The sequence below is a fragment of the Phoca vitulina genome, unplaced genomic scaffold, assembly GCF_004348235.1.
Source record: "Phoca vitulina isolate PV1807 unplaced genomic scaffold, GSC_HSeal_1.0 scaffold15, whole genome shotgun sequence".
In the NCBI taxonomy this organism is placed as follows: Eukaryota; Metazoa; Chordata; class Mammalia; order Carnivora; family Phocidae; genus Phoca; species Phoca vitulina.
In genome coordinates this window covers 15,385,405-15,406,227 of record NW_022589718.1, presented here as the reverse complement: position 1 = coordinate 15,406,227, position 20,823 = coordinate 15,385,405, and the positions used below count along the sequence as shown (strand labels likewise).

Below are 20,823 nucleotides of genomic sequence, written 5' to 3'. Positions count from 1 at the left end.
AATATAGAAATCAATTTTGATTCTCCCTGGTCCAGACAGCATCATTCGATGTCCAGTGTTTTCAGGTTCTATCCACAAACTCAGGGGAAGAGGCCAACTATTAATTTGCCCCTGGCAGGGAGCAGAATATAAACGTACAGTGCTGACGTGCTTTGTTCTGTTTGCCAAACTCTGTGTGTACATGCGGGAGCAATCTCTCTCCCTGAAGTATCCCCAGGATTCAGTCTTCCCTGGATCGATCCGACCACCAGCCAACTTATTTCAGCTTTGTCAGAGGCTAAACATAGAGAAGATTCTCAAAGCACATAGAGTGCTTTCTAATACAAACTGTGATTTTCAAAATGCCACACAGAAAAGCCCCATTACACATCAAGACTATAGGATTTCCTAGTAAACTGTTACCATTCTACCAGAATCCACTGTAGCAGAAAATGCCTCAAGAATAAAGCATCCGGAGCTTAACTCAGATCAGATATGGAGTCTGGAGATAAATAGCAATCTCTATCATTCTACTCCCATCCTTGGGGCTCATGCTGAGAGACCATGTTACCAAGAGACCACACAAAGAAGTCATTTTGATCTTGATTCCAATGGCCCAGGGGCCACTTCTGTGGACGGAACAGCTCCATCTGTGACCCTGTCAGCACCTGTCTGCCGAGAAGTGACGGGGGAGGGTGAGCGGGGAATCAAGAATGAGCAAGAGCCCAAAGATAGACTCGGTCTCTGCTCCCCAGAATCCCCGCAGAGGATCGGGAGAATGTAACTAAGTAGTGGGTTAAAATTACGATGAGCATGAGTGACGACTTCAAAAGTAAACCTCTTTCACTTTCTTGGGGAAACTCTTCTCTTTTGGTTAGCCTCACCTGAGGCCAGACCTTCGGCCTCTGAAACCATAGAAACCGGTCTTAGTTCTTATTCACCTGCCATGCTCTCACTCCTCCTCTGAGTTCAGGCCTCTCATCCTAATTTGGGGTTTTTCTGTGAAATTCCTGTCCGCACTAATCAGAGGAGTCTCCCTCAACTGACCTTGTCACTCAAAAGCCGAAGTCTTTTAAAACCAGGTTTGCATCTGCGAAGAAATAAAAGGCAGAGATAAATTTGATTCTTCTGCATCTTAATTATCTCCCCCGGCGCTGGCGCTCTCAAGAAACTGCCTTTAAGTCTTGAATGTGACATTGAAACTAAGAAGTCCACGCTTGTTTCCCCGTAGGTTTTAGCCTCCTAGCCAGCAGGACTTGTCAACCCTCACCTCCGAACTCTGCCCTAAGTTGGGGCACTAAATTGACCCAGAGACTCGGTGAGGTCCGTCAGTCTAAGCTGGTGAGCCCGAACGTGTAGGTGGATCCGTGGTGGCCCCAGACCATGCCTCACCTGCTAGGAGGTACACTGAGTGCGCTTAAATACCTCTGAAGGGTATGACATGGGCATTGAGAGCCTCTGTCCTTCATGGCATTACAGCAAGAATCTTCTCCAGACCCCTAATGGGAGCTTACAGAGGACAGTATCTCAGACAGAGAAACTACTGCCAAACATCCAAAACAACACCATAGGAAAGTCACGTCATTCTCAACATCATTTTTTTTTTTTTTTAACTCCGAGCCACAGTCAGTTTTGTAAAGCAGGACCATTAGGCAAACCAGAAAATGATTCTTTGTTCTTCCATAATAGCCCAAGAAAGCAGAAGGATCTAAGTGCATGTAAGTGAAAAGTAACACTGTCCTGCATGAAACAACCCCTTTCTCCAGAGCGTTGAGTGTACTTAACACGCGTCATGAGAGTCGCTATTTTTGTTTGCGGGTGAGGCTGAGTCTTCGAAATAGGACACACAGATGGGCCGTGCAAAGAAACTGAGTTAATCTTCAATGTCATTCAAAGACCTTCTAACATTTTCCATCTTGGAAAATTGACATCAGCCTGCCATAGTTACCAGTGTGGTACTGGTATTGGTCCTGGATCAACTGTGGAGTGTGTTCCCATGAACAGTCCAATTTGCCATCACCCTGACCTGCTAGATTCGAAGGCTGTGGGTTTCTGGCACCTTCCTCAGAGGGATTCAGTAAGTACTGAGTTCCAGAATTAAAAGTCAACTTATGGTCCCAAGCCCGCCCTCATCTCCTCACGAGGCAGATGTGATGATTCAAGAGATGTCAATAATGCTTAAAACATCTTCCCCAAATGAAAATATATATGCGTTTGTTTTATTTTAAATAGTGCCAGGTGCTCTTTGCTCTTTTCTGGGTTCCCTTAAGCTAATTTTATTTCCCAGATTTTTTTCCCCAAAAGTCCTGAAAATAAGAACTTTTTTGGTTTGCTTGGTTTTTGTTTGTTTGTTTGTTTGTTTTTAAGAGTTGGAACCCACAACCTCTGAGATTCCCACCTGGTTTGAGCTACATATATAATCCAATGGTTTTATCATAACAAACCGGGCCAAAAAACTCTGATCTCAACCCAGACGCTAATGCAAACCCTACCTGAGTCAGGTTGCTGTGGTGACTGGGGTTCCTCCAAGCCCTTAATTCTCCCATGAGAAAGGTTTAGTTTCTTCCCGGAGGAAGTAGGTGGTGTTCAGGTGGTAGGCCTAGGAGTGGGCCAGGAGGTTCCCATAGGGTGCGGGGGGGGGGGGCCCTTGCCTGCATAATGAACCCCTCTACTGGAGTCTGTTCCTCTCACTTGAGTCTTTCAACAACAGGGTGTTATAAAAGCATTGTTATTCCCATGCGGTTTCAGGGAGGCCTGGTCAAGATAAGTGGCTTTGCTCAAGATCACTCAGATGCAGTATGAACTTGATTTTCTGGTCAAGTTCAAAGCCCATGCTTCCCACTAACCTACCCAGGCCTGAGGCAGACAGAGCCAATGCCCATGTTTTACTCTCATGCCTTGTTCACTTCCTACACCACCTGCTGAAGTGCCCTATGTGTTCAGGAGCAGAGCTGGCCAGATACAACGGTGTGACCTTGGCAGGTGACTTCAGCTCCTCCTATCTCTGTTTTGTCTTCTGTAAATTGGGGATGGTAATTCCTACCTCCTGGGGCTGTTCTGAGGATCAAAGGAGTTAATAGGTCTAATTCCCTTAGATCCACAACGGGCCCACAGTGAGCGCCATATAAATGGGACCTATTCTTAGCTGCTGGATCCCTCATTCACTCGGGAAGTTAAAACTGTAGCCAAAAGGAGTCTGCAAATCACCTGAGGATCTGGAGGGTGTCTACGCCGCATGGCAGGTGGCCAGTGCAATACCAGAACAAAGCAGTGGTCACAGAAAAAGCCCACGTTAGAGAGCATCACAGCCTGAGACGCCTTGATGTTCAAAGTCAAGTGTCACAGCTGCATGTCTCTGTGGTCAGCTCCCTGCTTCCGGCAACAGCCCCGAGGCACGCGAGCTGAAACAGAATCACTGGAAACGGCACAACGAGAAAAAGTCTGTTGGAAAGGCTGTCACTTAAAAAACAAAAACAAAAACAAAACACACAGCAGGTTTCTCCTTTCCCTGATAGGAATCCATTTTGCTGGAATGAGAGGGAAATTTCCCCCCCCCCCCCCATTTAAATTCCATGCACAACGCAATACCTTTAAAAACGCACTTATTTTTTTGGGCCTTTGGAAGGTACTTTAAACTGGCAGGAGACAGCAGTGAAGCAGTGGAGAAAGCTGTTGATTTCAGCATATGCGAAAACGAACTCCTTCTCCCCCCGCCACCCCGGTAAAAACCCACATCTGAAGGTTACTAACCCCGTGCAGGGCCTCCCACTACCCTGCTCTTGGCTCCAAGGCCTCACTGTTTCTGGAGCAAACATTTGGCAGCGCCCGTGGGCCTCCCCGTCTCCTTGCCTCTCCAAATGCCGCAGGACAACCTTCCCTGGCCTTCTTTTGCGTGTCTAAATAAATGGTGAATCTCAGCGTTTCCCCGAAAAAGCCTGCTAGGGAGACTTCAGAGAGATGGGGAGGAAAAGAGTACCAGCTTGGACAACTCTGAGCACCAGGAGAGAGGAACAGCTTGGCAGTGCTTCTTAGAAAGAGTCATTTCAAAAAGCCAATCCCGGGCAGGGCACCGCTTGGGGGCTTGTTTGCTGAGCATGAACACGAACAACCCAGAACTTACATAAAGGCACAAGGGCCTTTGGGCAGACGCTGGTGCCCAGAGCGCAGGACTCAGGGCTTGGGCCTGAGGGCTTTCGGTAGAGGGCAACAGCAAAGGTTTCTGGAAGGGCCCCGAGTTACACACAGACCATCATACTCACCGCGACTTCGGAGGCGGCGGCGGAGGTGAGAATACCTCAATCCCACTTCTGTCCTTGGGGAACTCAAAGGCAAAAGAGGCCGATTTGCTCATCCCGGTGCCCACTTTGCTGCTTTGCCCGGAGCAGCCGTCTGCGGGGCGGAGACAGTGCCACGCGGAGGAGCTGGAGCGGTCTGCGGTGCCGTTTTCCATCTCCCTTCCCCAGCTTTGACTCAACAACTCCTGTTCCACCTCCTCCTCTTCCTCTATCCGGCACTGACGGCTCCAGGCCCCCGTCTGGTACCGGGGCCTCCTCTGGTCCAAGGCTGAGGCGGTGGCAGCTGGGGGGTGGCACCGGACAGAGTCACCGGCGGCGACGCCATTGGCCCGGCAGGAAGAAGCAGAGTCAGGGGGGCCCCTGGAGGAAGTCTGGGGCCCCGTACCACCAGCGGAGCTCCCGTCGCTGAGGTCAGACAGTGGGGATGCAGAGGGGGACACCGGGGACCCTCCGGGGCTACTCTTGGACAGCTTGGGGGGAATGGCAGGCTTCCCCTTGGGCGTGTTCTCACTCGCGTCGGGACGGTGGCTTTCTCTGGAGCTCAGCCCCTGCCCAGCTGCAGCCTCCTCTTCACCCGCCTCAGAGTCCTGGCTCACAGGCCCGCGTGGCCACTGGACCCCCACGGCGGAGTCGGGGCTGCTCAGGTAGATTGTCCGGTGGTCCTCTTCTGGATGGGCTGCCATGACTGTGATGGTGGCTGCCACCTGGGGAGCCATATCTGGGCCTTCCCTGTCCCGGCCCCAGCCAGACGCTGCTTTCTGAGCCCAGGCATTAGCTGTCCGTACCTGGCCCTGGCCCCGAGCAGCGGCTGCCTGTTCCGCTGTGGCCTGTGGCTTGGAAGGTGCTGGAACCGCCTTCTTCCTCTTGGTGCTCTCGGCATAGATGGGTTCAGGCTGTACGGCCTCCCTGGGGTGGGCTGGAGGCTGGGGCTCCCCCGTCAGTCCAAGGCACCTGTTAGAGGTCAGCACGTGGCAGCCCGAGTCCTGCTGCTTCCCCGGCACAGGCTCCTTCACGAGGGAGCAGTAATCACTCTCAAGATGGGGGGTGAAGGGGCTGCTGGCCCCACTGCTGGCACTCCCACAGGAGAGGCCATCCGAAGAACTGGCGGCCTCTGAGGTAAGGGACAGCTTCTTGGGACCCAGGCGGGGCGGGGTCTCGGCTGGGCCCTGGCTACAGCACTCCCTCGGGAAGCTCAGAACCTGCTTCTCCTCCTCAGGGGGGCCCCCACACACCCCCTGCTCCCAGCACAGTGGTGAGCGGTCCCCTCTGCCAGGTCTGCCCCGAGAACTCTCAGCCTGTGAGGTGGCCGTGCCAACGGGGCTCCCGGGGCAACAGTCCAGGATGGAGCAATACTCTCCCCCTTCACTGTCCCCCGAAGGTGAGCACCTCTGATCGCTGTCGTCCTCCGAGGGCAGGGACTCCTGCAGGGGCTGTGGAGAGGGGCAGGGCCCGGGGCCCTTGTGACAGCCAGACGTCATGCCAGCAAAGGCAGCTACCTTCTGGCGGAAGCTCTCCTGAGCGGAGGTCAGCTCTTGGTAGGGAAACATGGGTTTATCTTCTCGCCCAACCTTCTCACTGGAGAAACTCACTGGGTGGAAGGCAGTGTTCCGCTGCCCCCGGGCCTCTAGGCTGTGCAGGCCCACCACGGCATAGGCCGGGGGGCAGCGAGCGAGGCCATCTGTGGAGGCAGAGGGCCCGGCCGGCTTCTGGGCACCACGGAAGCTGCCCAGGTAAACTAGCGGCACGTCGTCCTGCTTCGGGAGGGGGAGCTTGCCGGGGGCTCGTCTCCAGATGACCTACACAGCCCCAAGGTTAAAAGACTTACATTAGACCTTGTCAGAGAGAAAAGGAAGAGAGAAACCGTGAGAGGAGAGTGCCACGACATTGTCAACGGTCTTCCATGCTGCAGGGAGGGAGCCCTGCAGCACGCCTACCTTCTGATCTCCCCACAGACTCTCTTCATTGCTGGGGACCCCCCCCACCCCCCCGGAGCCAGTGGTCTTCCCAGACACTGAGCTGCGTTTCCCACCCAAGGTCGGGCTGGCTTAAGTCTGTGAGGTGGGGGGGGAGAAAAAACAACAAACCTCTCAAAAAGAACATTCTGCCTTCTCCCTCAAAATGGCCCGATGAGATAAATTCTCCTAAGAGCTTCGAAAACAGAGTGTTGAGTTTGGTTGCATTTTTGTTTTATGTTTGTTAGTTGTCTTGATAACCGTGTCACAGTACAATCCTGAAGAAACCAAAGTCATGGGGCTTTTTAAAACAGCTCGGGTGGGCGCTGGGGCAGGAGAGTGAGGGGTGGTTTCTGAGCTGGGTCCCCAGCTCCCTTGCTGCTCCCTGGGCCGTGCCAAAGAGCTGCTCCCTCTCCAAGTTACAGGCAGTGACCTCAGCCGGAGCCTGCAGAAGTGGCTGGACTAGTTGAGCCCTGAGACAAAGATATGGGTTGGTCATGGGACGCCTGGGTGGCTCAGTTGGTTAAACATCCAACTCTTGATTTCTTGAGATCAAGCCCCATATCGGGCTCTATGCTAAGCACAGAGTCTACTTGAGATTCTCTTTCTCCCTCTGCCCCTTCCCCCACTCGTGCACACACTCTCTCTCTCTCTAAAATAAGTAAAATCTTAAGATGTGGACTGGTCATTCCCATCACTGAAGTCATGGTCCCCTTGTCCTTCCCTTCTAAAGTCTCCCCCTACCCCGAAACTTTTAGAAGCAGCCTCAAAGTTGGGCCGGCATTCGCCTCCTTTCCAAGATGATTCTGAGCTGAGGGAGTCCCTAGCTTACGTCTGTAAAGACCGAAGGTGCTGAGCACAGCCTGGTGAATGGGTGTAACCAGCTTATGACCAATGGAGCGGTTCTGGAGGAACATGGAGCTAAGCAGAACCACAGGAAATGCCTCTCCTCAGTTAAGCCTCCTCTAATTTAAAACTGACCTCTGATTTCACATAGGCTCAAACAGCCTTCCTGATCCACTCATCATGATGGTTTAGGAAAACTAGAATAGGCAAAAGGGTCAAACAAGTCCCAAGCAGTTCTTAGATGTCTTAGACTTCCAGCTTCCTAGACCCTGTCTAGAGGCAGCAGGCTCCACATGCCCTCTAAATAATTATACCTTTGTAAGGAGGACCTGTGGGAGATGAGCAGAACGGTCTAATCTCTAGGGATATAACTGTCTCTGGTGATCCCAGTTCAAAGCTGCTAAAATCCAAGCTTCACAACTGGAAACATGAACCCCGGCTGGGAACTGGATATGAAGAAATTATTGCTAACACGTTAAGTGGGATCATGACACTGTGGTTCTCTTTTTTAGGAAGACTTTATTTTTTTAAAGACATGGATGGAAATGACACGACGTCTGGGGTTTGCTTTAAAATCACAGGGAGGGGAGGGTGGGGCTGGGGGCAGAGAAGAAGCAAGACGGGGTCATGTGTTGATCTGTGGACACTCATGGTAATGGGCCGTGGACACAGAGCATTTGTTATGCAATCATTGCTACTCGTGTATGCATTTTAAACGATCGATGAAAAAATTTTAAAAACCTTTTTTTAAAAAAAAAAAAAAAGCTGCATGTTTGCGTGCCTCCAGATATATAATTAAGACAATCTCCGATGCCACTGGAGGGACTGGACTGATGGTTCTCAGCCTGAAGGGACAGATGGAAGGGAGGCCAGATAGGAAAGGAGGGCAGGAGTCAGGAAGGAGCAGTCGTGGGGCAGGCTGATGGGAGGCCGTCCCGCGGGAGCCGTGCTCTAACAGCCCTCCCTGGCTGCTGGCCAGCCACCCAGTGTTACAACAAGAGCAGCCCCTGTAAAAATACCACCGGGGTTAGTCAGCCTCACCTGCGAGACGTCGGCGCTCAGGTTCGCCTCTGTCCACACATCGGAGGTGTCGGGGCTCATCATGGTGGGCTTCACGGCGATGGTGGGCTTGGAGTAGGGCGAGCCGTTCACGCCTTCATCTTCCAGGCGGCAGTTGTCGGGCCTGGGGGGCAGGCGAGGCGGAGGGGGCAGGTGGCCGGGCGCCAGCTGGTGGTCACTCCTCAAGCAGAAGCAGTTCTTGCAGGACCCGGGCTTCCAGATGTGTTCCACAAAGTCACCGCACGCAGACATCTTCGGGCTCTCGGGGCTCAGTCGGACGGTCCGGTGCATCTTGAGCCCACGGCGCGCTGGCTCATCTTGCGCTCGGCTCTCCGGCGTGGTCTCCTGGGAGGCAGATGCGGGTCGCAGGGCGGCTTCCCAGGACAGCAGAACACTGGGCCTGTCAGAGAGCTGCCCGACCTGAGGATGGCCGCACTACCAGCGAGAGGCTGAGTCTTCCAAGGGGGAGTAGTAGGTGGGGGAAGGGGGAAAGAAGGAGAAGAAAAAGGTAGAGATTAGCATTCCATGTATTCAGAGGCCCTCACCTATTTGTCATAAGGCTCTTAGTCACCCTCCGGTGGTGCGGCCTTATCAGAAGCTGTGAAAACTAAACACAACTCTGTGACGGGAGTACCGAGCAGAGTGGGCATTTCAATCCCCAGGGCTGAAGGGGTCTAGAGCTTGGGACAAGAACTACAACGTAGTACAGCAAATAAAAATGGTGGTTTCCAGAGGACAAGCCACAGCTTTTCACCAAGGACTGTGTGAGGGGGCAGGTAGGCCTGGGCCCTGAGCCCAGTGCTAGAAGCCATACTTCTGGCCAGGGGGACACTCGATGGATGAGAAAGGGGAGAGGTGTGGGGCCAGCCTGCCCCTCAGGGGAACCGTGTCAGGAGGCCCAGCATCTTGAGAATCCGCCCTCCTCCCCTTACTTCATAGACGTTATTCAACCCAGTGCTCAGTGAGGTCAACAGAGCCAGGGCTGTAGGCCAAGGAGGGAAACAGAAAGAGAAATGCCTTATTACCACAGCCCTCTGGTCTAAGGGTGGCCGGGTAAAATATAACAGAAGGAAGAGATTATCACACAATTATTTTCCCCTACGATAGCCCTGGGGGTAAGGCAGTCTGCTTGTTGAAAGAGTTGTCTCTGACCGTCCAATAGGGAGCAGAGAGTTTGCCCAGAGAACCTAGTAAATTCACCTGTTGAAGATGAACTCAAAGGGTTGCACATATGAACCAATTAGCCTGAATAACACCCCGGCAGGTAGCTGTTATCCCCATTTTAGAGATGGAGAAACAATGGCAATGACATAACTAAGACCTGTCCAGCAGACACAGGGAGTTCGGTGGCTGTAGAAGGCAAGGCCAGCTGTGCTCGCAGCCCCTCAACTCATCACGTCATTCATTCTACAGAGTGGCTGCCCATCACCTGTTTGCTGCTCGTCGTTCTTCTTTCCTCATTTAAATGAACTGACCTCCTCATAAGGAAAATGTCCATGAGAAAGTCATCTCTACAAACGTCAGGCGATCAGATTCTCATCAAAAAGGGAGCTTTGCCCTGGGGTTTGCTCTCCACTCTCCTCCAGTGAGAACTTGCTTTGGGGCAGATGCCCTCTGAACGATCAACAGGGCTAACCGGGTGGAGTGAGCCAGGAGCCCATTCCAGCATCTTTGTGGAGAGTGCTCTCTTTCCAGTGTCCCACACTCACAGACAGGGGTGCTTATTCCACAAGCACCGGAGCTAAATTTACCTCCTCTCCCTCCAAAGGTCACCGTGAAGCCACTGCATCCTGAAGCTAAATAAACACTCTGAGAAAAAGACAAGTGTTTGTCTTTCTGCAACTGTCGGTAGGGGCTTATGCATCCCTCTCTTCAAGATGATTGTGGGTTAGGTTCTTCTCCTCCCCTAAATACACCCAAGTAGCAGGTTCATGCCTCACCAAGTTCCCCAGAAGAGGTCACTAAGCTTCAACAAGCAGAGGAGGATAGCAAGGATTTTTCTTCCTCCCACAGTCTCGAGCCACGGAGAGCTTTAGGCTCTGCTGCTAAATTTCGGGGGGAGGGGGAGTGGAAGAAGCACATTGGTATTCAGAGAGCAGGGGTCCATATCCCTGCCCCAAGGTGGGGAGTTGGTCCTTTCCTAGAGAGCTGTTGGCTTCCTGACCACAGGGAAAGAGAGGCTCCCCTTTCCTGCAGGCAGAGGCTCCGAGCCCCCTTGATGGGACGGGGAAAGGAAACTCAGGAACCCGCTCCGTGTGGGCCTTTCACGTTCCTGCAGCTCCTTATAAGGCTGAGCTCTCTGTGGAGCTGGGTGTCCAACCACTTCCTCGCGCTACCACAGACACACAGAGAGGCAGTCTGGGGTGGCCACCCACCCTTCACTGCCTCCCCCCACGGGCAACCGAGAGCACAAACTTGTCATGTCTGCTTGGTGCCAGAGCGCCCCATTCTTTGTCCCCGATGGCCCACAACAGCCCTGGGACTTTGGGTCGGCTCTGGATGACTGAGGTATGGGAAGCCTCCTTCAGAACCTTCCCCAGCTTACCACACTCTCTCTGCTCCCATGCCCAGCTCTGAAATTCTCTGACGCGGGCACAGCTCTCCACACGACGGCTCAGACAGGCAAAGGGTTTTAGGGGAAGGCTTTGGATAAGAGAACAGAATGAAGCGCTAGCCTTCCACCATCATTGACTCACTGCATCCTGTTAAAACTGGTTTCTCAGTCACAGCAAACAGAATTTACCACCACATCAAGCCAGAAAAGATGCTTTTCCAGTTCTGTCTAGAGAGCTCTATGCCTGGAATTATCTCCTATTTGTTTTCAGTGAGAGATGGTGAAAAACTCAAGTGGCACACACAAACAGCAACAGTACTTTGCCTACCAGTGCCAACTCTCCACAGCCTGGGAATGGTACCTTCCAGCCCACATCCCTTACCTCAGAGGGGAGGCAGCCCCCAGAATTATGCAAATTCCCCCATTTCAGTGGGAGGCAGCAGTGTAAGATTAGAAAAAGGTCCCAGCATTCTTTCTGATCCAAGTCATGAAAAATAGCTTTGCCTCTGCAAACTTCTGCACTGGATTTGTGGCTACAATTTGCAAGACTGAAGTTGTCAGACTCACTCCCATCCCATTTAAAAAGAATCTGAAGAATGGTGGCCAGATCCATAAAACTAAACCTTTTGGCTCAAAATGCCCCTTACACTTGCATCAAAGGTTGTTAATGCCTTACCCTGAAGGGACGGAATTCCAGAAAAGACTCATCTAATAAATAAATATATATGTATGCATTGTTTTATATATACAATTAAATTAATGCAACACTGAAAAAGAAAAGTACATATGGAAAATGTCTGGATTTCAATACTCGACTGGTAGGGGTTGCCCAGGCAGAAAGAACAAAGTGACAACCTTAACACACCTCCCCAACACCCGCCCAACACACACACACCCAGAGGGTATCATGATATTCGCCCAACTTTTTATTTTATTTTTTCCTTCTCCAATGCAATGTAATCTAATCTCAGCAGTAGGAATGTGATTTTCATGGGTTAGACCTCCTACAGCCTAAACCAGTAAGGAGGATAGCCGAATTCCACAGGATCCCCTGATAACAAAGTAGCTGCAGAATTCCCCAGGGCTTCCTGTCAAATTTCCCTCTGAAAAAGGGGAAAAGGCTGCTACCATTGTTTAGGCCAGTGATCAATAAGGTCCATGGAACCTGACTCTGCCCTGATCTCATTGCAAAACTCCTGGCCCGTAGACCTTTGGGCTTCCCTTTACAGCTCTGCAAAGCCATGCCCTCGCTGGCTGAGCTCTACCTGAGAAAAATAAACACATTTAGCCGGCCCTGCCTCCATTCCCATTTACAGGACCTGAAAGTGGAGAGGTGGAGAGGTTCTATTTTCTGAGTGTGTGTGTGTGTGTGTGTGTGTGTGTGTGTCCGGCTGGGGACACAAGCAGCACAAGCAAAGGTTAAGAACGTGCCCACAGTACGCCTTTCAGAGGGCTCAGCCGGGGCTCGGGAGAAAGGCATCATCTTGTTCCCTCTGGGGGCTCAGAGGCTGCCATCTAACTCGGGGCAACACAGGAGGCGGCTACCCTGGGGCCCCAAACCATCTCGCCCCCGGGATCCCGGTCCTCGCAGCCCCGGCGGCCTCTCCCTCTCTGCTCCTTTGACAGTACTCCTGCCGCAGAAATGAAGTCTTCCCCATTAGCAACTCGCAAAGCGCTTCAGTCTCTTGCCCCAAACAGAACAGCAAGCCCAGCAAGCCCAGCTGAACAGTCGGTTTCCCCTCCCCGAACTCGAAGGAAAGTTTCCCCCGTTTTAAAAAAGCGCGATTCTCAAATGAATCGAAAACACCCCTCCGGCTCCCGCGTGCTCCAGGCTCAGCGCCTCCAACCTGGAGCACAACCCCGGGCGCACGCGGTCCGGACGCTCCACCCTCCGCCAGCGGCCGCCTGTCACCCCGGGGGACGCCGACAGGGGGGTCGCCCTCTCGGCGACCGCGGCGCTCCGCCGGAGCTCCCCTCCGCGGCCACGTTCGCCAAGACAAAAAGAGACTGGGTTTGGAGAAAGCGTCGCGCTGGCTCACCTCGGGGCCGCGCTCCCCCGGCCTCGCCGTCGGTCGCCGAGCCGCCAGCCGCCCCGCCGGGCGCCTCGGAGCATTGTTTGGAGAGTGAGTGCGCGCGGTGCGTGCCCGGCGGCGGGCGGGTGTCCTCTGCCGGGGCCGGGAGGCCGGGTGGCAGCTGCGAGCGCGGCTCCGCCCCCTCCGCCTCCGGTTACGCCGCGCGCCCAGGCCCCCGCCGCACCTCCGCAGTCCCCGCCGCCGCCCCGCGCCCCCCGCGCCCCCCCCGACCCGGCCCGCGCGCCTCCGGCTCCCTGCCGGCGGGCTGCTGCTCTCCCGCCCCGAGCGCTCCAAACTCTCCCCGCCCCGCCCCGCCCCTCCCCTCCCTCGCCCACCCGCCCGGCCTCTCTCGGCGGGGAGGCCCCGCCCCTGGCCCGGGACTGGGCGCCTTCCGACCCGCGAGCCGAGCCCGCACCTGCGCCCGCCCCAGAGGCGGCGATCGGTGTTCGCAGCCTTCCTCTGACCACAATGCCTGTAGAGGTATCATAGGTGTCCTGCCTCCCTTCGTCCAGCCGGCTCTGCGAGACCCCGGGGCGGTTAAAGCCCGAGAGCTGGGGCGGGGGAACGAGAAAGCGAGAGGTCGGGAGTGGAATAATGAGGTCGGGAGCCGAGCCGGGTCGCCACAGCTGCGTGGGCACCGATATTGTCCATTACGGTGGCGGGGGAGGAGCGTGGGGCGCGAGGGAGCCGGACTGGGAATCCCGACGGCGGATTCCAGGTCCCGCTCAGTCCTGGGACGGAGCGTCAGGCAAATTGCTTCACCCCCAGGAACTTTAGTTTTCTGGATATAGAATGAAGGGTTGGACTGGAGAGAGCTGGTCTTCCACCTCGCTCCGACCGACATCCCGGTCCTCCGCGGGCCAATTTACACCTGTGTTTACAGTTTCCCCTATCTCACTCACAGAGATAGACTGAGTTCGAGATAGTCCCTGGGCTAAACCTCTTGTCACGGAGAGTATGACGGCATACTACCTAGTCAGTCGCCTCCCTTCCTCCAGCTGCCTTATGACAGGCTCGCACCTTGACCTGGGTGTTTCCTCAGAGTTAGCGAGCGCCAGAGTCACCACCTTGAGCCTCCCTGGGTGGGGGCAATGTAGTGAAAGGGAATGGGAAGAAGACCCTGGAAAAACACCTCCTCTCTGCCCCTCCTGCTCCCCAGAGAGGTAACTCCAATTAGGTCCACTGCCTTTCAGTCCACAGGACTCAGTCCACTACAGTCCAATGTAGTGAAAGGGAATGGGAAGAAGATCCTGGAAAAACACCTCCTCTCTGCCCCTCCTGCTCCCCAGAGAGGTAACTCCAATTAGGTCCTCTACCACAGTCCCCTGAGCCTCCACCCAGCTGAGAGGAGGAAGATTGGTTTCCCTTGAGATTCCTGTGCTTTCCATGAGCTCTGGCAGTGACAGCGGGACTGAGGGGATGAGGAGGTAGGTGGAGGGGAGACAGGGAGAAGACCTGTTTTTGAGGTTTGGCTTGGGTGTGAGAAAAGGGGAAAGGTAGAGGGATATAAGGAATACTTCCTCATGCTCCAATGTCTGGATTTCTCCTTACTATGAATAGAATTTGGGGGAGGGGGGCTAACACTGGTTAAGTGCCTACCCTGTGCCAAGCCACCCCATGAGAGGGACATCATGCCCATTTTATAGGGAAGAAAGCTGACATGCAGAGGACCACATAATTTGCCAGGGCCCATCAGCTGAACAGTGGCAACACTGGGATCAGAAGCAACAACCGCACTGCTCCACCGGTGGACAATCCCAGTCTGCCGTGCTGCCCTCTCCGAGTCCTGGCAGTCCAACCCTATTTTTCTTTCTTCTCAAAGTGAGAGGAAACCACATGAACAAACATGGAAGGAAAACTCTTGCTAGCCTCATCAGCATCCAACAAAACAGAAGGGGCCAGGCCTCTCTTTACTAAGACCCGGTGGGGAGGAGGGTGTTGATAAGCAGATGGGTACAAAGTGGTCTGCACTGGAGAAATACAAAAATGGCATAAGGATGTGAGTGCGGTTTAGTTACAGTGGGAGATGGTGCACGCCTGGGATTCGAGAAGTTCCTGGTTCCCATGATTCAGGCTAGACGCGACTATTCTTCCTCTGTGAGGCCTGGATGAGGACACCCACCTCACAGGATTGAGCATATAGAAGGCATTCTTGTTCCCACTTGATCTTCCTCTCTTTACTGAATGTATCCTTAAGACACAGACAGGCTGAAGAAGTAATGATCAGAAGCAAAGGCAACAGTGTGACAAGATTGGCAGTTCTGTGGCATGGGATGGCAATTGAAGGGTTAATTTAGTCTTTCTGCGAAATAAACATGCTCCCAAGTGTTTTGCTGTGCTCACACAAAATAAATGCGTATACTGTAGTTGCTGACATGTCATGTGCATCTTTTTATGCCAGCGACATGGCCTTAAAGGTGGCTTCATCTTGCCTAATGAAAAGAATCAAAAAATACTTCAAAAGACCCACGTAGATCCACATAAAATACCCATTCTCTTATGCAGTGCTCCACCAGTGACTGTTAAGTATGTTATCTCCTCAGTAAAGCTGCGGTAAGCTTATGCATTTTAATAAACAATTCTTGCTCGAACTCCCAAACTGCATCCTGCAATGCAACGTCATTTGTGTGTACACAGCGTTCTGCTTCTAGCTACTTATCAGTCCATTTCATGACACTTTTAACTGCGGGGCTCGGGTTCCCCGATACAGATCAGACCTTGTAGAAGAGCGAGTCGCTTCAGGGTTTTAGTCCATGAGCACCAGTCTGTTTAAGAGAGCAGTGAAACTGGGGGGAATTAGGACAAAGGCCGGGACAGGTAGTGCTTTGGGGGTAGGTAAGCTAGAGTTGTTTGAAATTAGAAAGGCAAAAAGGCAGAAGGAGGAAGTGTCCACATTAAAATATACTGAGAAGAGGCTAGATGGGGTATTGGAGGGGTTGGACAGTGGGAAGATTGGGCCAAAGTAATCCCATGCCTGATCTCTCTCCAGTCGGAGAATAGACCCCAAACATCAGAGAGGTGTCTCTCCCCTTAAAGGGAGAAAGGGGTTCAGTTTTAGTCAACAAACATTTATTGAGCGCTTTCTACTTATGAAGCACTGGATGAGGTCCTACAAGGAAAATAGAAGGTCTGTGAGACGGAGATGATGCAGGGGCAGTGGGGGCTCAAAAAAGGAAAAGCCAGAAACCCAAAAAGTGGTTTCACGGAGCCAGGGGGCTTAGGAGGATGAGAAGGATTTCGATTTGTGGACAATGGGGACTTTCCAGACTGAGAGAATTGTATCCACAAAGGAATGGTCGTGGGAGAGGCGGGAGACTTTGCAGAGATTTCCCATCTGGTCTGGCTGGAGCGCGGCTATAGGAGACAAGGCTGAAACTGCAGTGTGGGACTGGCAGGAAGGAGGGAACCTACCCACGGGGGAGCACTGACTTTTCTGAGCAACTGAATGACGTCATCGAAGTTAGCTTTTCATCAGCCCTACCTGGATCTTCTATCCCAGATAGATTAGGAAGTGGGAGAGGAGGTCAGAGACAAGGAGACTGGCGTGGAGTTTCTATCTATGGTCCAGACGGGAGGTAAGGGGGCTGTGATAAAGGAGGCGGCAGTGGGAATGGAAAACAGGGATGTGGGATGGATGGTTTGGAAAGACATGAAGAGGGAGATCTGGGGACTGGCTACTTAGGAATTCACTGAGGGCAATAAGATGTTTACAAATAATAGCTTACATTGCAGAGCCCTCGCTCTGTATCAGGCCCCGTGTGCTAAAGGGTTTGCATGCCTTTTCTCATATGAGGCTCACAGAAATTCCCAGGTAGGTGCTGCTATGGGGGAGGGGAAGGAATCAAAGATAACCAGCAGAATTTCAGCCTCCAGAGACTTGTAAACTACTGGTTTCGCTAGTGCAACTAAGGAAGTCAGGGCACTTCACTCTGTGGTCTCTTGAGTCTGGTGTGTATGGCAGCCAACCAGGGAAGGAAGGTACCCTGCCAGCCGTGGCATGTGGAGCCAGAGAAAAAAATGAAGGACGTTGGAGAAGAGATGATATGAAGAGGTGAAGCATTGGCAAACACGGTAATCTAGAAGAGGCCATGGAGAAAAGGAGCGTGGCCCCTCTCTGTGAGACTTTCTGAAACCCAGAGCCGTGTGACGAGGGAGAAGAGCTAGGGAGCAGGTGACGTGAAGGGGATTCAGGCTGCGGTGCATTGTGTGAGGCGGAGAGCGTCTGAGACCAGCTTAAACTCTTAGTTACTCTGCGTACAACGACAGGAAGTTCCAATGGACCCCATGGAAGAAGGAAATCAGGGGGGAGGAACATGGGACGGGAAAGGTGGGCTCCTCCATAGGGCTGTCAGTCCAGAAAAGGGCATTTAACAGGGGGAGGAGGACGGGCCGCAGATGAGATAGGATGGAATCTCTGGAAGCCACGGGCAGGTGCCCAAAACCACCCCAGAGGGGATTGGACAGGGAAGAAGGGAAGGAAAAAGGTCTTCTGAAAATTTGCTGTGAGGAGCTCATCTGAGTTCTCTCTGTGCTGCTGGAGGTTGGTCTTCTCAGCGAGCCAGCCAGAGGTTGGTCTGGCAAGCATGCACAGCCCCACTCCCCTCCTTCTTTCTCCCTAAGTGATAATCAGCTCTTTTGGTTGCCAACCCAACTTATCTCTTTCTTCTCTGAGCTGTGGAAATTCAAGTAATCTTATCGGTTAACCCCTGTCCTGTGATTATGGCATCACATCCTTGTGTCCAAGCTTCTTAAAAAACCTTTTCCAATGTCCCATCCTCCCCCCGACTTTAGTCCTAGGCAATTCTCCACGGATAAAATATTCTAAATAATTTACAGTATCATATTCCAAGCACTGAATAGATTTTTCCCCCAAACTGAAAGCTATTATTTAAATAACTGCTGGATGTCAGAATCTCAAACCACATGGGACTGAGAGCCAAGGGTTCAAGACTGTTATGATCTTCCTTTGTGCCCAAGTGCCACAGAGCTCAGATGTCAAGCATTAAAGAAGGAAAACACTCTCTTCTTTTCCTTTTATAGCATAAACACAGTTAGATATGCATTTGGTGATAGATACCTTATTGCAAACCTCATTTTTTTAAAAAAATGTTACTGTTATAGGTTGAATTGTGTTCTCCCACTCCCCCCGAAAAATAGATGGACGTCCTAACCCCAGTTTCTCAGAATGTGACCTTATTTGGAAGTAGGGTCTATAAAGAGGTAATCAAGTTAAAATAAGGTCGTTAGGGTGGTCCCTAACCCAATGTGACTGGTGTCCTTATAAAAAGGAGGAAAGAGACAGACACCCAAAAAAGGAAGGCTGCTTGAAAACACGATGGGAGAAGAGGCCATGTGACTAAATTGATGCTTCTAGAAGCCCAGCAAGGCCAAGAATTGCCAGCATATACCGGAAGCTAGAAGAGACAAGAGAAGGTTTTACCCCAGAGCTGTCAGAGAGAGCCTGGCTCTTGCCTCCACCTTGATCTCAGACTTCTAGCTTCCAGAACCTTGAGACAATACATTTCTGTTGTCTTAAGCCACCCAGTTTTTGGTACTTTGTTACAGCAGCCCTAGGAAAATAATACGGTTACTAAAACGAAAATGTGCCAATGAGTGATATACACTATTGCTTCTAGATGGAAGATAAAGATTTTTCAGAAATCAGCTCCAAAGAGCATGACATACAGGAGACATGTTAATTAATGTCCGCTAAGAATATAAGGCCAGTTTTCTGTAATAAGGTCAGCATGTCCCTTTGTTCAACCTGCCCTAGGAAGACAATGGTCATTCTTTCATTGTTAGCTCCCTCTTTCTCTGGTTTCAGGCCTCATGGTTAGAATTCCTGGTTCCTTGCCTGTGCTAGCATTTGCATAGTTGAGAAACTCCTTACCTCCACACCCAGACAGTATGAATTAAGATGTACCTCAAAGCCCATCAAAGGATTGTTCTGGGCGCACATACATTTAAGAGATGTCGTTAATGGACAGGAGAGATCATCCAGGTCTAATCCTTCAGGGACAAATGGAGACGCTGAGGTCCTCAATGACTGACATGACTTGCCCAGGGTCTTCTGAGCCATTTCATAACCTTGTTCTTCTGAGCTTTCAAGGTTGTTTCATTTTAATGTGGACTCACTGTGAGTTAAGGGTGTGAAAATAAGAACTATTTGAGGAATTAATTCATGACTCCCACTGCTTGGCTTTCTGACTGAGCCGGAGCCAGGGTTGGAAAGAAGCAGAATATTTGACTTTAGGAAGAGTCACAAAGAAAAAACAAACCCATTTGAAAGATCTGCTTCGTTACCCTAAAGAAAACCTCTTAATGGTACAGCCACTTCAGAAAACAGTTTAACAGTTTCCTAAGAAGTTAACCAGAACTTTGTCTTATGGCCCAGCAATTCCCCTCCTAGACATCTACCTAAAGAAATGAAACTAGGTACACACAAAAACTGGCACTCAAATGTTCACACGGCATTATTCGTAAGAGCTAAAGAGTACAAACAACCCAAATGTCCATCAACTGGTGAATGAATAAGTACATGGTCTGTCCATACAGTGAAATACTATTCAGTTATAAAACAATAAAACCTTGAGACCCGTGACAACACTGATGAACCTCAAGAAGGTTATGCTAACTGAGAGAAGCCAGGCACAGAAGATTACTTAATGTGTGATTCCATTTATTTATTTATTTATTTTATTTTTCAAGATTTTATTTATTTATTTAATTGACAGAGAGAGGGAGACAGCGAGAGAGGGAACACAAGCAGGGGGAGTAGGAGAGAGAGAAGCAGCCTTCCCGCAGAGCAGGGAGCCCGATGTGGGGCTCGATCCCAGGACCCTGGGATCATCACCTGAGCCGAAGGCAGTTGCTTAATCAACTGAGCCACCCAGGCGCCCACGTGTGACTCCATTTATAGGAAATATCCAGGAGAAATAACTTGATAGAGACAGAAAGTTGATGTGCGGCTGCCTGGGGCAGGGAGTGGGAAGGGGGTCTGGGAGCGGAAACTAAGTGTCAGTGGCATGGGGGATCTTACTCCGATGATGAAAGTGTTCTACAACTGGATTGTGAATCATGATGGCACAACTTGAAAAATTGACTAAAATTGTTGAACTGTACACTTAAAAGGGTCGAACTTTATGGGATATAAATTATACCTCAATGAAGTTGTTTATGAAAAGAGAAAGAATGGAATATGATTCAACCTTAAAAACGATGGAAACGGACACCTGCTACACCATGGATGAACCTTGAGGACGTTACGCCAAGTGGGATAAGCCAGTCACAAAAGGAAAATTGCTGTATGATTCCATTTTATGTGAGGTCCCTAGAGTAGTCAAGTTCATGGAGAGAGCAAACAGAATGGTGGTTGCTGGGGGTGGGAGGAGCGTGAGTGGGGAATTACTGCTTAATGGGTGCAGTTTCTTTTGGGAAGACGAGAAAGTTCTGGAGACAGATAGTGATGATAGATAGCAATGTCAATGTGCTTAATGCCATAGAACTGTACATTTTAAAAGGTAAAAATGGCATATTTTATGTTGTGTATATTTCATATAATTGAGAGAGAGATTGAGAGAAACACCTCTATTTCTGTAAGTGAACTGCCTATGTCTGAAAGGTGAAACAGGTCTGAGAAATCTTGTGTTTTCTTTTTCTTTTTTTTTTTAAGTAGGCTCCCACACCCAGCATGGAGCGCAACACGGGGCTCAAATTCACAAGCCCGAGATCAAGACCTGAACTGAGATCAAGAGTCAGATACCCAACTGACTGAGTCACCCAGGTGCCCCAAATCTCATGTTATCTCCAAGTCAATGAGCCTTAGTCATTCAAAAGACCATCAGTTTTTAAACTCCTGTAGGAAACACATCGATCCATAATTCTATAAAGTCACAGAAACTCCAGGCCTATTTGCCGCCTGATAAATCATGGATGAGAAAACATCACATGCTTTACCGTTCAACCATCCCACCGCTGAACGTCCTTCTCCCCTTGTCTCCCCCAAGGCAGCTTCGGTTTTGCATTTTGCTAGGTCAGTAGGCTTCTGAATGTCTTGACCCCTGCGT

The 20,823-nt window shown here is 51.2% G+C and overlaps 1 protein-coding gene across 1 annotated transcript in view; it reads right to left on the bottom strand.

Annotated features, from left to right (window-relative positions):
- Nucleotides 1–12,864, bottom strand: part of PRAG1 (PEAK1 related, kinase-activating pseudokinase 1) — a 49,243-nt gene extending 36,379 nt beyond the window's left edge. Inside the window, exons 1-3 of the mRNA XM_032413496.1 lie at nt 12,725–12,864; nt 8,114–8,586; nt 4,239–6,070 (exon numbers count right to left, since the gene is read on the bottom strand). Coding sequence (XP_032269387.1) covers nt 4,239–6,070; nt 8,114–8,422 — 2,141 coding nt within the window. The 5' untranslated portion in view covers nt 8,423–8,586; nt 12,725–12,864. The remainder of the gene's footprint in view (nt 1–4,238; nt 6,071–8,113; nt 8,587–12,724) is intronic.
- Nucleotides 12,865–20,823: the final 7,959 nt, after the last annotated feature.